General features: G+C 46.1%; 1 protein-coding gene across 7 annotated transcripts in view; it reads right to left on the bottom strand.

Annotated features, from left to right (window-relative positions):
* Positions 1-3,200: 3,200 nt before the first annotated feature.
* The window catches only part of LOC127581246 (SH2B adapter protein 2), a 120,666-nt gene continuing 106,221 nt past the window's right edge, over positions 3,201-17,645 (bottom strand). For all 7 annotated transcript variants that reach the window (XM_052035441.1, XM_052035439.1, XM_052035443.1 and 4 more), the window contains one exon: positions 3,201-4,452. In XM_052035441.1, coding sequence (XP_051891401.1) covers positions 4,154-4,452 — 299 coding nt within the window. In that variant the 3' untranslated portion in view covers positions 3,201-4,153. The remainder of the gene's footprint in view (positions 4,453-17,645) is intronic.

The raw sequence follows: 17,645 nt of genomic DNA, 5'->3' as shown, positions 1-17,645 counted from the left end.
GTGAACATTTTGGTGATAGCGATCATAATTCTATCTCCTTTACATTAGCACTGGAGAGAGATAGGAACAGACTAGAAAGGCATTTACTTGGAGTAAAGGGAATTATGAGGCTCTCAGGCAGGAAATTGGAAGATTAAATTGGGAACAGATGTTCTCTGGGAAAAGTACGGAGGAAATGCGGCAAATATTCAGCGGATATTTGTGTGGAGTTCTGCATAGGCACGTTCCAATGAGACGGGGGAGTCACGAGAGGATACAGGAACCGTGGTGTACAAAGGCTGTAATAAATCCAGTCAAAAGGAAAAGAAAAGCTTACAAAAGGTACAGAGAGCTAGGTAATGTTAGAGATCTGGAAGAGTATAAGGCTAATAGAAAGGAGCTTAAGAAGGAGATTAGGAGAGCCAGAAGGGGACATGAGAAGGCCTTGGCGGGCAGGATTAAGGCAAACCCCTAGGCATTCTACAGGTATGTGAAGAGTAAGAGGATAAGATGCGAAAGGATAGGGCCTATCAAGTGCAGCAGTGGGAAGGTGTGTGTGGATCCGGAAGAAATAGCGGAGGTACTTAATGAATACTTTACATCAGTATTCAGTACGGTAAAGATCTGGGGGATTGTAGTGGGGACTTGCAGCGGCCTGAAAAGCTTGAGCATGTAGATATTAGGAAAGAGGAGGTGCTGAAACTTTTGGAAAGCATCAAGTTGGGTAAGTAGCCGGGACCAGATGAGATGTACCCCAGGCTGCTGTGGGAGGCGAGGGAAGAGATTGCGGAGCCTCTGACGACGATCTTTGCATCGTCGATGGAGACGGGAGAGGTTCCGGAAGATTGGAGGATTGTGGATGTTGTTCCCTTATTCAAGAAAGGGAGTAGGGATAGCCCAGGAAATTATAGACCGGTGAGTCTCTCCTCAGTGGTTGGTAAGCTAATGGAGAAGATCCTGAGAGGCAGGATTTATGAACATTTGGAGAGGTATAATATGATTAGGAATAGTCAGCATTGCTTTGTCAAGGGCAGGTCCTGCCTTACGAGCCTGATTGAATGTTTTGAGGATGTGACTAAACACATCAATGAAGGGAGAGCAGTAGATGTAGTGTATATGGATTTCAGCAAGGCGTTTGATAAGGTACCCCACGCAAGGCTTATTGAGAAAGTAAGGAGGCATGGGATCCAAGGGGACATTGCAGTGTGGATCCAGAACTGGCTGGCCCACAGAAGGCAAAGAGTGGTTGTTGAAGGGTCGTATTCTGCGTGGAGGTCGGTGACCAGTGGTGTACCTCAGGGATCTGTACTGGGACCCTTACTATTTGTGATTTTTATAAACAACCTGGATGAGGACGTGGAGGGATGGGTTAGTAAGTTTGCGGATGACACGAAGGTTAGGGGTGTTGTGGATAGTTTGGAGGGCTGTCAGAGGTTACAGCGGGACATAGATAGGATGCAGAGTTGGGCTGAGAAGTGGCAGATGCAGTTCAACCCAGATAAGTGTGAAGTGGTTCATTTTGGTAGGTCAACTATGATGGCACAGTATAGTATTAATGGTAGGACTCTTGGCAGTGTGGAGGATCAAAGGGATCTTGGGGTCCAAGTCCATAGGACGCTCAAAGCGTCTGCGCAGGTTGACTCTGTGGTTAAGAAGGCATATGGTGTATTGTCCTTCATCAATCAGGGAATTGAATTTAGGAGCTGGGAGGTATTGTTGCAGCTATATAGGTCCCTGGTCAGACCCCACTTGGAGTACTGTGCTCAGTTCTGGTCACCTCACTACAGGAAGGATATGGAAGCCATAGAAAGGGTGCAGAGGAGATTTACAAGGATGCTGCCTGGAATGTGGAGCATGCCTAATGCAAGCAGGTTGAGGGAACTCGGCCTTTTCTCCTTGGAGAGACGGAGGATGAGGGGGACCTGATAGAGGTATATAAGATGATGAGAGGTATTGATCGGGTAGGTAGTCAGAGGCTTTTCCCCAGGGTTGAATTGGTGGCCACAAGAGGACATAGGTTTAAGGTGCTGGAGAGTAGGTATAGAGGAGATGTCAGGGGTAAGTTTTTTACTCAGAGAGTGGTGAGTGTGTGGAATGGGCTGCCGGCAACGGTGGTGGAGGCGGATACGATAGGGTCTTTTAGGAGACTGTTAGATCGGTATATGGAGCTGAGAAAAATAGAGGGCTATGGGTAAGCCTAGTAATTTCTAAGGTAGGGACATGTTCGGCACAGCTTTGTGGGCCGAAGGGCCTGAATTGTGCTGTAGGTTTTCTATGTTTCTAAATCAGGACACAAGATAGCTTTGGCAGATGAGGTAAATATCTATAAGTATATTAAGAGCAAAGGGAACTTGTATTCTTTCTTGTACAGATGTGTATAATTAATGGAGTAACACACAAAGCACGGAACGTAGCGGTCAGCGTGACGCTTTTACAGCGCCAGTGATCAGGGTTCGATTCCCGTCACTGTCTGTAAAGAGCTTGTACATTCTTCCATGTCTGCGTGGGTTTCCTCCCACATTTCAAAGACGTACGGGTAGGTTAATTTGTTTTTAAAAAATGGGCGGCGTGGACTCGTTGGGCCGGCAGGGCCTGTTACCATGCTGTAAATAAAATAAAAAAAACAAAACGCTGGAGGAACCCAGCGGGTCAGGCAGCATCTGTGGAGGGAAATGGACAGTCGATGTTTGAAGGGTCTCCTTCTGCTCCTTTGTGTATTGGTCCAGATTTCCAGTGTCTGCAGTCCGTGTGTATAATTTATGTTTAATTTCTGTTTTTCTTCCGAATGCTGCTTATTTGAAAAATAGGGGGCTATGTGGGAGGGAAGGGTTAGATAGATCTTAGAGCAGGATAAAATGTCGGCACAACATAGTGGGCTGAAGATCCTGTACTGTGCTGTAGTGTTCTGTGTTCTATATGCTGCAATGTGCCTGTGATGCTGCTGCAAGTAAGTTTTTCATTGCACCTGTGCACACACAGACTTGTGCAGATGACAATAAACTCAACGTTGCCTCTTCCCCATTGTTGAAACTCTTCAACAATGTTGGTTGATCACCAGCCACCCTTCACCCACCCCAGGCTCGGATGCTGCCTCCTCATTCTGCACTGGAGTATGGGTTCTCGTTATTACCTGCCCAAGATGGTTATTTAATGTGTTGTTAATAAAATGAAAAACAAAATAACAAAACACTCTGTGTTAATAATATTCTAAATATGACTAATCAACACAGATGGTAATTTATTTGTAGGAATTACAGAACTTTGAGACAGTAAAATCTTGATCCATTGATTTTCTTAAAAAATTCAAAGTTCTATAAAGTACAAATGAACATATTTATGAAATATTTAATTCTACATCGTGCAATGAACCTTCTCTGTAGTTCCTCTGCTGTCTGTCTTCTCTCTCCTACTCCAGTTTCTCTTTCAATGAATGCGGCATCCAGCTCAGCTGCTGGAAGCCCTGCATCTGGACTGTGGAACTCGTCACCACTTCTGTCAATGCCATTTCCTCCTGCAGAGCAATGTGACAGCCGAGGTAACAACGGACTGATCACCTCCCCCACTGGGAGCGAATGCACGGTCCTCAGACTGCCTGCCAGTTGTGTTGGCGAATGGTGAACTGCACGGTTAGTTGGGACCACCAGGCGCACTTCAGTGTACGAATACAGAGTAATATTAAGATAGTTATGCATTCTTAAACAGGTTAGTCTCTAATCTGATCTCATTAGCATGGTCGAACAGCTGAAATCACTGCTTGGCTTAAAGTTTACCACTCACTTCGAAATCCATCAGCACCACCACAAAAGTTAAACAAAGGGAACAACGTCAAACAAGTGGAGTCTTTACCCAGTTGTAGCACTAGCAATAATTTACAAACTCACTGAAAAGATCCACACTGGACAATATGATGATGTAAAACATTTCAGTCTTATCCACTGCCTGTACACAATCCATCAAAGCTTGTTCTTCACTGTAACTGTGAAAAACAATCATAGAAAAACCAGATTTAATCAAGTTCATCTGGGTCTGAAAGAGATACGACATCAATCACCTTGCAGTTCACACAAACCCCTCTGTTGGTGCAGTCTGTATCACCTTCGTCACCAGCAGTCAAACAGGGAAACAGCTTCTTTCCCAACACTCTCCCAGGTTTGCCATACTGCATTCTTTTGCATTAGTAAAAAGAATATTGATTTTCCACAGCTCGTATTCGATTTCTTGCCCCATCACTGTCGTGGTAGTCCTCTGAGACTGCAGCTGGCGGTTGTAGCAGACGCTCGGAGCTGTTGTTGTGCACAGTGATGGCAGTCTCTGGTCTGTGGGTCACTCCTGGGCCTTCAGCCTGGGCAACAGGCTGAGGGCTCGCAGATACAGTATTGGTGAAGTAGTGTTGTGATTGATGGGCATCACCTCTGGAGCTGGGTTGAGCTGGGGCACCTGAAGGCACAGCGCTGGGTGATGATGTACTCATTTCTGTATAGAAAAATAACATGGAAGACAACATTTCTTGCATAAAGCGTCCTAGAGCTTTCAAAACAATGATGACAATACAATGTTGCGGGGGGGCGGGGGGGGGTGGTGGTTAAGATGCTCTCGGATTTTGTCAATGTGGTGACTTCCAATTTAATACCTTTGTAAAGATGGAAAGAATGGATGAGGGAGTCCACACATCTCCACCAGAATCTATTGTTGTTCCTAAGTGCTGCTCAGGTGATTCTTTCCTCTATTATTCCAGCCTAGAAAATCACCACAGATACTGACCACTTTGTGAAGACATTCTTACTGACCACTACTCCCTATACACTCACGACTGTGTGGCCAGATTCTGCTCTAGCTCCATCTACAAGTTTGCAGATGATGCCACCCTTGTAGGCCATACCTCAGATAATGATGAGTCGGAGTACAGGAAGGAGATAGAGAGCTTAGTGACATGGTGTCATGACAACAACCTTTCCCTCAATGTCAGCAAAACAAAAGAGCTGGTCATTGACTTCAGGAAAGGGGGCGGTGTACATGCACCTGTCTACACCAATGGTGCTGAGGTCGAGAGAGTTGAGAGCTTCAAGTTCCTGGGAGTGAACATCAACAATAGCCTGTCCTGGTCAAATCACGTAGATGCCACGACCAAGAAAGCTCACCAGTGCCTCTACTTCCTCAGGAGGCTAAAGAAATTCGGTATGTGCCCTTTGACACTCACCAACTTTTACCGATGCACCATAGGAAGCATCCTATCTGGATGTACTACAGCTTGGTAAGGCAACTGCTCTGCCCAGGACCGCAAGAAACTGCAGAGAGTTGTGGACAGCCCAGCGCATCACAGATACCAGCCTCCCCTCCTTGGACTCTGTCTTTACATCTCGCTGCCTTGTCGAAGCAGCCAGCATAATCAAAGACCTCACCCACCCGGGACATTCTCTCTTCTCTCCTCTCCCATCAGGCAGAAGATACAGGAGCCTGAGGGCACATACCATCAGGCTCAAGGACAGCTTCTATCCCATAGAACAATACGGCACAATACAGGCCCTTTGGCCCACGGTGATAAGACTATTGAATGGTTCCTTTATACAATGAATTGGACTCTTGACCTCACAATCTATCTTGTTGTGACCTTGCACATTATTGTCTACCTGCACTGCACTTTCTCTGTAGCTGTGACACTGTGAGTCAGTACAGAGTGCATTGAGGTAGTGCAGGTAAAAACAATAACAATGTAACTGCACTGTGTAATGAATTGACCTGTACTATCGGTATGCAAAACAAGTTTTTCATTTTTACCTCAGTGCAAGTGACTATAATAAACCAATACCAATACCCATTGTTGGCCTGACCCCTGTGACCGGCTCATTGGTGTCACCTTGAAGTGGACGTGTTAATATGTTCCAACACCCTTGCACAGGGAGCCTCCTCCAAAGCTGAAGAGTTTGGCTCTCTCTAATCTTTTCTTGGAGCCATGGCTTCTGACACACTCTCCCGATGGAGATCATGCTTCCCTTCTGCATCAGTCACTCTAACAGCAGGCTGACCAAGTGACTGCACAGCCTCAGGCTGACAACTGATGCCACAGACCGACAACTGATGCCACAGACCAGCAGTGGAGAACAGCACTTCTGCTTCTATTGTTAAACCATTCGGTGAAGCCCTGAGTTGGCAGGCTGCACAATAACATCAGAAATAGAAGCAGGAGGAGGTCATTCAGCCCATCAATCGATAAAATCATGGCTGACCTACCTGATTGCCACTTCCCTGCAGTATCCACATATCCTGCGATTCCCTTAGTAACTCACAGCTTATCCACCTCTGAACTGAATGTAATCGGTAACTGAGCCTCCCAAACATCACTGCTCTGTGGTCAGCACCACTAGTGTCTCTCCTCACCTCAGTCTCAAAGCCACTCCTGAATGGGCAAGTTTTGAATGGATCCAATTATATTGAGCTCTGGTTCCAGACATCCCGGGTAGGGAAAGAAACATCTCCGCATCTACTCTGTCAAACCCCTCAAGAACCAAGTATGTTTCAATGAGATTACCCCTCTTCTAAACTCCACAGAGGATAGGCCCAATCCACTTGATCTGTTTTCGGTCAAACCTGTCCTCCCAGGAATCAACCTAGTGAACCTCTGTCGTACTCCCTCAATCACAGGTACGTCCTTCCTTGGGTGGGGAGACTAGACGTGTGGGCAATGTTCCAGGGGCAGCCTCACCAGGGCTCTCTGTAACTGCAGCGTGTGCTTGTCTTGTACTCGGACCCTTCTGCCAACATACCATCTGTCATCCCAATGGCTTGCTGAATCTGCATGTTAACTTTAAGTGATTTATCTACAAGAAAATATACACAAAATATACAAACTCCCTGTTTTGCACAGAGCGGGTGGTGGGTACATGGAACAAGCTGCCAGAGGAAGTGGCAGAAGCGGGCACCATTACAAGGTGAAAGGTGTCTGGACAGGTTCGTCGATGAGAAGGGTTTAGAGGGAAATGGGCCAAACGTGGGCAAGTGGGACCAGCTCAGGAAGGCATCTTGGTCAGCATGGATGAGTTGGGCCGAAGGGCCTGTTTCCATGCTGTATAACTCTATGAAGAACAAATCAGATGTATTTAAACATGAAACCTTTCAGTCGCTCACAACTTAATGTAAAGAGACAGGACACAGTTAATGGCAGGGCCCTTAACAGTGATGATGTACAGAGGGATCTTGGGGTCCAAGTCCACAGCTCCCCAAAAGTGGCCACACATGTTGATAGGGTGGTAAAGAAGGCATACAGTATGCTTGCCTTTATTAGACAAGGCACTGAGTTCAAGAGTCAGGAAGTTATATTGCAGCTTCATAAAACTCTGGTTGGGCTGCATCTGGAGTATTGCATTCAATTCTGGTTGCCCCCATTATAGGAAGGATGTGGAGGCTTTGGAGAGGGTGCAGAAGAGGTTCACCAGGATGCTGCCTGGATTAGAGGGCAGGTGCTACAAAGAGAGGTTGGACAGACTTGGGTTGTTTTCTCTGGAGCGGCAGAGGCTGAGGAGTTTATAAGATGATGAGAGGCACAGATAGAGTAGACAGCTGGTATCTTTGTCCCAGGGTTGAGATGTCTATACTAGAAGGAATGCATTTAAGGTGAGAGGGACTAATTTCAAAGGAGACGTGTGGGGGGGGGGGGCAAGATTTTACACAGAGAGCGGTGGGTGCCTGGAATGCGCTGCCAGGGGTGGGGGTGGAGGCAGATACGATAGAGGCTTTCAAGAGGCTCTTAGCTGGGCACATGGATGTGCAAAGATTGGAGGGATGTGGACGTTGTGTAGGCAGAAGGGATTAGTTTAGTTAGGCAATTAATAACTAGTTTAATCATTCGGCACAACATGGTGGGCCGAAGGGCCTGTTCCTGTGCTGTACAGGGTTCCTATGCTCTAAAACACCATCACACAGAAAATTGGGTGAGGTTTTACTGACATTGGGGCGAGTAGACTACAGAGTGCAACACAGCAGTTGTACAACACAACTTCCCGTCTTTGCTGCAGAGAAGGAAAACAGCCATCTGTAACAGGAAGAGTTGGCTGATGAAGGGTCTTGCTCGAAACGTCGACTGTCCATTTCCCTCCACAGATGCTGCCCGACCCGCTGAGTTCCTCCAGCATTTTGTGTTTTGCTTTGTAAGAATATTGAGAGCCTTGATCCATGAAAGTGGTACCTTGCTACATGGTTAAAAGGTTTGATGTTCAATCATGGCCACACTGGTAAAACAGCAAATGTGCACATTTGCATGAGGACAGATGGAAACCTGGTTCAGTGCAAGCCCAGGCCAGCCCTGTATGCTCTAAAGAAGGAAGAAGCTGGGTGAGAATAGAATGGTATCCTTTCAAAAGGTGACCAGAGTGAGTTGGCCACACCGGTCACACTTGTGCCTAAGGCAGGTGGTAACTGTACCTGCAGCAAGTGCACATTTCACCGAACCAATATTAAGGGGACAGGCGGATATACAGGAAAGGCTGTTGTGTGGCCACACACTGAGATTATGGCACAAAGCACCTGACATGCTCTGTATTGAACTTCCACAGAATAAGCTGCGAGTGGGACGGCCATCATCTCTTACCTTCCCTGAAGCTGTTAACTGGTGCACACGACAAACTCAAATGCTTGTGAAACCCATGAACCAATGCTTCAAAACTGCAGATAAGCCCAGAGTTACTGCCATCGGAACACCTTTGTGTGACAATGGTCAACCTTCAAACTGAGTGACATTTCTTGAGACTCAGGGACTCGCTGTTAATTCATGCACTTCCAACAAACAGAATGAAGATGCTCCAATCAATAGGAGGGAGTGGGGAGAAGGGCAGAAAGATTTGTAGAATCGCTGAGAGATACAGCCCGGGATCAGGCCCTCTGCCCACCGAGTCCACACCCACACATTTACATTCACCCCATTATTTTATTCTCCCAATATCCCCATCAACTTCCCCCACATTCCACCCCTCACCAGGGGAAACATACAGCGGCCAATCAACCTACCAACCCGCACATTATTGGGATGTGGGAGGAAACTGGAGCACCCAGGGAAACCCACATGTCACAGGGAGAACATGCAAACTCCACACAGACAGCGCTGACGGGATCGAACCAGGTCTCTGGCGCTGTGTGGCAGTGGCTCTACCAGCCGTGCCACTGCATGCCACCCATCTTCCCAGATATTTTCTCAAAATGCAAATTAGTTGGACTTCTGTGATCTAAAGTTGTACCAAGGCAAACGTAAAGCTGACACAGGACACGAGGTGGATAAACAGGAGAGAACTCAGGCCAGAGTGCTGTGTGCTTACGGCCAAGGAAGGAGGGAAGTGGGAGGCAGTTGATCAAAGTCAACAGAGTTTGGCATCTCAGCCACAGACCACTGCACTCAGGAATGTGCCATGGGCTTTGCCACTGTGACAGAGACTGTTGTTGAGACTGATGATCTGCTCAGTAACCAGTTGTTCATCGCCGGAACAACAGATTGACGACTGAGGTTAAGCTTGTAACTTTGAGAGAAGATAACAAAGGTTTTGTCTCAGTCGTTATGTTCTTGTAATTCCGCAACTCAAGTAAAAGTAGATCAAAGAACAAGAAATTCTGGTCCATCATTATTTATGAAATGCCGGTGTCTGACTGTGTACCATTGGAGGGAGCTCCATCCCTGTCCATTGTAACTGTCTCACCTTCAGTGGAGACACCCAAAGGTCATCCGGAATCAGCTGGAGATGATGGGAAAAGGGAAAAGACCATCAGCAGTGAGGCGAAGCCTGAAGATGTAGTGGGCCCGAGGTTGTTCCCAGAGTGCTGGTGCATCTCACAGATTCCTTCCCACTCGTGCACTGTGTCTCTTGTTGAAAGTGTATGAAATGGATGCCTGAACAAATACACAGCTTGAGCTGGAGTCGGCAATGTGACGTGTCAGAAGCACAATGGGTCAGAGAAGTCACCACTTTTGCTTTCAGTAAGGTGAAAGCTCTTGGAATAACATTTGGATTCAAGAAATTTTGTCAGTGTTTACAAGGCAGATTTCTTACCAAACTGTAGTATTTATAGACACTTTGGTGTTTCTGCTTAATAAAGAACAAATGAATTACCAACAAAACATCCATTATTGAAGAACTAACAGCTGTGGCCAATACAACCATGCATCAAAAGTCATACCAATGTGACAGTGTGACCAATGTTTTAAAAAGCATATTAACACTTCATTCTCTCCATGAAAACCATCACCTATTAATAAAATTACACTAGTTAACTAGTTACATGTATACAACTAACTCATTTATAGATAATACAGGCACTAATGAATAACAATAATAATGAATTACAACAATACAGAAATGAATGAACCTTAGTTTCCTCAGTCTCAGTTTTCTCCTCTACCAGCTGTACGTGACTGTTCTGGAGTAGACACTCTAGATGCTGATGATTCCAGTGGATCATTTTTCCACACAGGTTTCATTCCCAACTGACCTCACATTCTTTTCCTCAGCACTTAGCTGTGTTCAAACATTTTATTTTATTTTTCTCTCTCCTCTGTTCTCATCCACGTCCTTTCTTTAGCCCTCTCCCAGACAGATGAGCTGTGACCAATGAGGCTTCAGCAACCTCTGAGCCAACAGCAGCCTCGGGTGCCATCCAACCTCGCCCAACCTCCACCTGATCACAGATGTTGTCTTTGCTCTCCTCACCACTTAACGTTCCAATGGCAGGTGAAAGTGACTTGAAACAGTCACGGCTTCTCTCTCCACAGATGCCACTTGACCCACTGAGTATTTCTGGCATTTTTAGCTTTTTTCAATTTTGTTGCTTTGTGATTTCACATGAAATGTTACCTCAACGAAATTGTGTCCATAACTGTAAATACATGGGACGCATATTTTCTAAATTCACCTATTACCATCAAACTTAACACACACTAATGTCACTACAGATTACAGTTAAACATTGTGTTTGGAAACTATGATTTCCATCACAACTTCTATCTTGGAAGTTTCCTAAAGCCCTTGATCTTTTCACACTGCCAAGCATCCCGACTCCCACTTTGCCCCTTTCCTGCCATCAGTTAGAAGTCATTGCCCTGATTTGCCCCCTCTGGATTGCCTTCAGATTTCACAATTCCACCACTGCACTCTCAGGCTGACATCAGCAAGTTCTTACCTACTGTGACCTCCCTAGTCGGATCTTTGCAATACTTGAACTGCCTCCACAACACTCTCAAAGTTTCCAACCCAATCTGCACTTGATTCAGGTCATTCAGCAACGCTGTAACCAATGCAGCCCACAGTCACATAGATCTTCTCCACAGGTCTTACATCCTTATTTTCTACGTCGTGACCTTGCTGGAGGGGTCTGTGCTGAACCTGCTGCCTTCCATAGATTCCTGTAATGGTCTTCCTGACACTCTCTTGATCCTCTCCAATCAGATGGCAGGCTTTTCCTCTGAACCACCTTCTATTGAGGATTGTGAGTATTCCCATTGCTCTGAAGATGTTAAGTCAATATCCAAATGATGCTCTGGGCTTGAACTGCTCACACTCGACTAAACTTCACTCTGGGATCTCTCTCCTGGCTCTCGATCTCCAATAATCTTTCTTTGGCTTTGTTTCTCAGTAATGGGCACCCCTGCCAGCTTCACCTGTCAACATTTTTTAAAAATTTTTTAAAAATTTTATTTACAGCGTGGTAACAGGCCCTTCCAGCCCAATGAGTCCGCGCCGCCCATTTTAAACCTAATTAACCTACCCGTACGTCTTTGGAATGTGGGAGGAAACCAGAGCACCCGGAGGAAACCCACGCAGACACAGGGAGAACGTACAAACTCCTTACAGACAGCGTCGGGAATCGAACCCCGATCGTTGACGCTGTAATAGCGTCGCGCTAACTGCTATGCTACCGTGCCGCCCTATGGACCAGGGTCTCACTGACAGGCTGCAGCACTGCAAGCCCCTGATTTCCAAGGCGGCTCCAGATTTTCCTTTTACTTCACAGACGTCACAAGGGGAAGGGCGTTGGGATTGTTTCCTGAACAGGTGGGACCTGTGGGTTACACCTCTCCACAGTTGGAACAATAACCTCACAGGGAGTTTGAGAGTTCTATTGTGGAGGCTTGAACTTGTCCAGCAGGAGAATGGAAAGCTGATCGGGAATCCAGGAAGGAAAGAGACGAAGGACGAAGTGGAAGTGAGGAAAGTAGCAAGTAAAGTAAATAGGCAGAGCAAGCAACAGGACTGTGGACACGATTATAGATAAAATTGAAGTACATGCCTTCAGCACCTGAACATGTCAGGTGGCAGAGCTGCTGCCCGACAGCACCAGAGACACCTGTTCAACCCTAACCTCTGCTACCGCCTGTTTGGAGTTTGCACGTTTTCCCCGTGACCGCATGGGTTTCCCTTGGGTGCTCCGGTTTACTCCCACATCCCAAAGGTGTGGAGGCTGGTAGGTTAAAAGGCGGCAGTTAATTGCCCCTAGTGTCATAGAGTCATACAGCACAGAAACAGGCCTTCACTCATTTGCAGTCTCTCTCCATTTAATAATAATCGCTGTTCAACCCCTATTATCAAAGTGAATGGCCACATTAAGCTCCATTCACCAGGTTTTCACCCACCCATCCACTCAATCTATATCCCTTTGCAGAGTCAATATACCCCCCTTGCAGCCTGCCCTCCTACCTGTGTCATCAGTAACCATGGATACCTCGCACTCTACCCCCTCCTCCAGCTCATTCATATAACTGAGGGCTAAGCACTGATCCCTGGGGCACTCTTCTAGTTACATCCCTTCATTTCCTCCAACTCTCTGCTTTCTATGTGACAATCCGTGCCAGCACACTACCACCCACACTGTGAGTGCTTAACTTCTGCACCAGCCTTTTATAGGGAACTTTGTCAAATGTCTTTGGATGTCCAAATTTATCACATCTACAGATTCCCCCGTATCTACTCTCCCTGTTACATCCTCAAAGAACTCCAGTAAATTATCTCTTGTACGATAAGATGGACCCTCAACCTCACAATCCACCTCGTCATGACCTTGAACCTTATTGCCTGCCTGCACTGCACTTTCTCTGTAACTGTCACACTATATTCTGCATTCTGCTATTGTTTTCCTTTGTACTATCTCAATGTACTGCTGTGGTGAAATGATCTGTATGGATGGCAGGCAAAACAAAGTTTTTCACAGTACCTCAGTACGTGTGAGAATAATAAACCAATAATAGATTTGTCAAACATGATTTGCTTTTCATGAAACACGTTGACCAGGTTTCATTATATTCAACTTTCCTAATGACCAGCTATTTCTGCCTTGATTATTCACTCTGGCATCTTCCTAACATCAGGTGTCAAATGACAGCAATTTTTTCAATGCCTTTTGCCTTTCACCCTTCGTCAACAAGATTAAGACCAGATTTCTTCATCAGTCACACGTACATCGAAACACACAGTGAAATGCATCTTTTGCGTAGTGTTCTGGGGGCAGCCCGCAGGTGTCGCCACGCTTCCAGCGCCAACATAGCACGCCCGCAACTTCCTAACCCGTACGTCTCTGGAATGTGGGAGGAAACCGGAGCACCCGGAGAAAACCCACGCAGACACGGGGAGAACATACAAGCTCCTTACAGACAGCGGTGGGAATTGAACCCATGTCGCTGGGGCGCTGTAATAGTGTTATGCTAACCACTAAACTAGTTAGTATCCTCACAGAATCCAGTGAGTTCTGAAATATGAGTCTTCTACCAATGGAACCACTGCTTTTGCAGCCACTTCCAGTAAAATCCGTGGGTGTAGGCACCTGGGTCCTGGGGACTTATCTACCATTAGTCCCATGAGTTTTCTAATAACTTGTCTCTCATCTTTGGGTCTTCTGCATTCTCTGGAGGTCCCACACTAACGTGAGCTACTTTTAGTGTTGGTTTTGATACTTTGATCCAGAGGATTCAGATGCATGAGATCCACAGTGACATGGTAGTTTGAATTCAGAATTAGCTTGTCCAGAGAAGACAGAGGATAGCGGTGGAAGGTGTTATTCTGGCTGGAGGTCCGTGACCAGTGGTGTTCCTCAGGGATCAGTACTGGGACCTCTGCTGTTTGTGATGTATATAAATGACATGGATAAAAACATGGATGGGTGGGTTAGTAACTTTGCAAGTGACATAAAGATCGGTGAAGTTGCATACTGTATAGAGGGCAGTCAAATGATACAGTGGGATGTAGATCAGTTACAGATATGGGCAGAGAAATGGCAGATGGAGTTTAACTTGGGCAAGTGTGAGGTGTTGCACGTTGGGAGGTCAAATGTAAGGAGAAAGCACACAGTTAATGGCAGGACCCTTAACAGCATTGATGTACAGAGGAATCTTGGGGTCCAAGTCCGTAGCTCCCTGAAAGTGGCCATGCAAGTAGGTAGGGTGGTAACAAAAGCGTATGACCTTCATTGGTCATGGCACTGAGTATAAGAACAAGGAAGTCATGTTGCAGCTGTGTAAAACTCTGCTTAGGCCACACTTGGAGTACTGCGTGCAGTTCTGGTTGCCCCATTACAGGAAGCATCTGGAGCCTTTGGAGAGGGTGCAGAAGAGGTTCACCAGGATGCTGCCTGGATTAGAGGGCATGAGCTATAAGGAGAGGTTGGGCAAACTTGGGTTGTTTTCTCTGGAGCATCGGAGGCTGAGGGGAGACCTGATAGAGATTTATAAAATTATGAGAGGCTAGACAGGGGTATTATTAGGGGTAAATTAGGGTAGACAGTCAGAATCTTTTTCCCAGGGTAGAAATGTCAAATACTAGAGGGCATGTATTTAAGGTGAGAGGGAGAAAGTTTAAAGGGATGTGTGGGGCAAGTGTTTTTTTACACAGAGAGTGGTGGGTGTCTGGAACGGGCTGCCGGGGGTGGTGGTGGTGGAAGCGAATATGATAGTGGCGTTTAAGAAGCTTTTGGATGGACACATGAATATGCAGGGGATGGAGGGGTGTGGATCATGTACAGGCAGAAGAGATATAGTTTAATTTGGCATCAGGTTTGGCACGGCACCTGTGTTGTACTGGTCTATGTTCTGTGTATGTGCAAGCTTTCTCTCAACATCATTTTTCTCCTTTCTTATGAGTGTTTTAGTCTTTCATTGCCAATTCCAGGAAAACCGCCATCCTCTGGTCTACCCCTATCCTTGACTGCCTTCACACATGGTTCCTCCTTCTCATTGGGACATATTTCTGCTGAGCAATATGAAGCAGCTGTTAAAATATCTGCCACTGCTCTTTCACTGACCTAATCCTGAGCCCAATTTCCCAGTCCAGCTGACACAACTCCACCTCCACACCATTATAATTACCCTACTGAAGGTGATGATATTGACTATGATATAATATTGGGCAAAGCATCAATCAGGAAGTTAGAGGTGCCTGTAAGGGAGGCTTCAAACTACACAAGGACTGGACAGGACAAAGTAGCAGTAAACAAAGTGGAGAATGTATACATGGAGATGATTTTCTGGGTCAGTCTGGGAACCAGCCAGAGAAAAGGCTACCTTAGATCTAACAAGGTGGGAAAGGAAAGGGTTAATTGACAATCCTACTGGAAACAGCTTTCAGGGAAAACTGACCATAATGTGATCGAGTTTGACACTGAGTGTGAAAGTAATGCAGTTCAATCTAAACTTGCCTTAAATCTGAACGAAGGGAATGACAAAGATCTGGGAAAGAGCTGGCTGTGGTTGATTGAGCAGCACATTGGAAGGTTCGACGATGGATGAGCAGTGACCAGCATTGACAGAAATAAAGCATCATTTGCAGCAACACTCTGTTCCTCTGAGGCACTACAACACGACAGGAAAAGTGTTCCACTTGTGGCTGAAGTATTACACCTGGTATCAGTCACTGGCCTCCCTCACTGCCTCTGTATCTGCATGCCCACTTTTGGTGACTTGTCATAGAGTCATACAGCATGGAAACAGGCCCTTCGGCCCAACTGGTCCATGCCGACCAAGATTCCCATCTAAGCTAGTCCCATTTACCCGAGTTTGGCCCATATCCCTCTAAACCGTTCCTATTCATGTACCTGTCCAAGTACCTTTTTAAATGCTGTTAATGTACCTGCCTCAGCCACTTCCTCTGGCAGCTCGTTCCACATACTGACCACCCTCTGGTTCCTATTAAATCTCTTCCTTCTCATCTTAAACCTATGCCCTCTTGTTCTTGATTCCACAACCCTGGAGAAAAGACTGTGCACATTCTCCCTATCTGTGCCCCCTTGTGATTTCATACACCGCTGTAAGATCACCCTTCAATCTTCTACACTCCAATGAAAACAGTCCCAACCTGCTCAACCTCTCTTCTTAACTCAGTCCTTCAAGTCCCAGCAACAATCATAAATCTCCTCTGCAGTCCTTCCAGCTTAATGGCATCTATCCTGTAGCAGGGAGACCAAAACTGAACACAATGTTCCAAATGTGGCCTCACCAACATCTTGTACAACAGCAACATAACATCCTAACTTCTATACCAGAAGCCAAAAGCCTTCTTCACCACACTGTCTACCTGTGACGCTACTTTCAGGGAATCATGTTCTTGTACTCTGAGGTTACTCTGTTCTATAACACACCCCAGGGCCCTACCGTTCACTGTGAAAGTCCTACCCTGATTTGACTTTCCAAAATGTAACATTTTGCACTTATCCTAATTAAACTCCATTTGCCATTCCTTGGCCCACTTACCCAACTGATCAAGATCCCTTTATAAATCCTAATAACCAACCTCACTGTCCACTATACCACCTATTTTAGTGTCATCTGCAAACTTACTGACCATGCCTTGTACATTCTCATCCAAATTAATGATGTAGATGACAAACAGCAATGTGCCCAGCACCGACCCCTGGGGAACACCACTAGTCACTGGCCTCCAGTCTGAAAAACCAACCTTCCACCGTCACCCTCTGCTTCCCACCATCACGCCAACTGTGTATCCAATTTGCCAGCTCTCCCTGGATTCCATGAAATCTAACTTTCCATAGAGGCCTACCACGCGGAACCTTATCAAAGGCCTTAATGAAGTCCATACAGACCACGTCTACCGCCCTGCCCTCATCGACCTTCTTGGTTACTGCAAGCGACTCAATCAAATTCCTGAGACATGATCTCCCACGCACAAAGCCGTGCTGACTATCCTTAATTAATGCCTGATTTTCCAAATGCTTATATACCTTAACCCTCAGAGTCCCTTCTAGTAACTTACCGACCACAGACATGAGGCTCACTGGTCTACAGTTCCCAGGTTTTACTGTGCAGCCCTTCTTAAATAAAGGCACAACATTCGCCTCCCTCCAGTCTTCCAGCGCCTCACTTGTCACTAACGATGATGCATATATCTCAGCCAGGGCTCCCACAATTTCTTCTCTAGCTTCCCACAGTGTTCTTGGATACACCTTGTCAGGCCCTGGAGATTTATCAACCTTCATACGTTTTAAGGCATCCAGAACCTCCTCTGCTGTAATGCAGACTATCCCCAAGACATCCCCATTAATTATCACAAATTCCAAAGTCTTCATGTCCTTCTCCAAGGTAAAAACAAAGGAGAAATATTCATTGAGGGCCTTGCCCATCTCCTGCAGCTCCACAAAGGTCGAGCTTTTCCCTCTCCCTGGCAGCCCCTCTACATATTTCCTGAGAAAACTTT

Source organism: Pristis pectinata, chromosome 21 (genome assembly GCF_009764475.1).
Source record: "Pristis pectinata isolate sPriPec2 chromosome 21, sPriPec2.1.pri, whole genome shotgun sequence".
NCBI lineage: Eukaryota > Metazoa > Chordata > Chondrichthyes > Rhinopristiformes > Pristidae > Pristis > Pristis pectinata.
The sequence above is the reverse complement of the archived record's forward strand: the minus strand, read 5'-3'. Positions and strand labels throughout refer to the sequence as shown.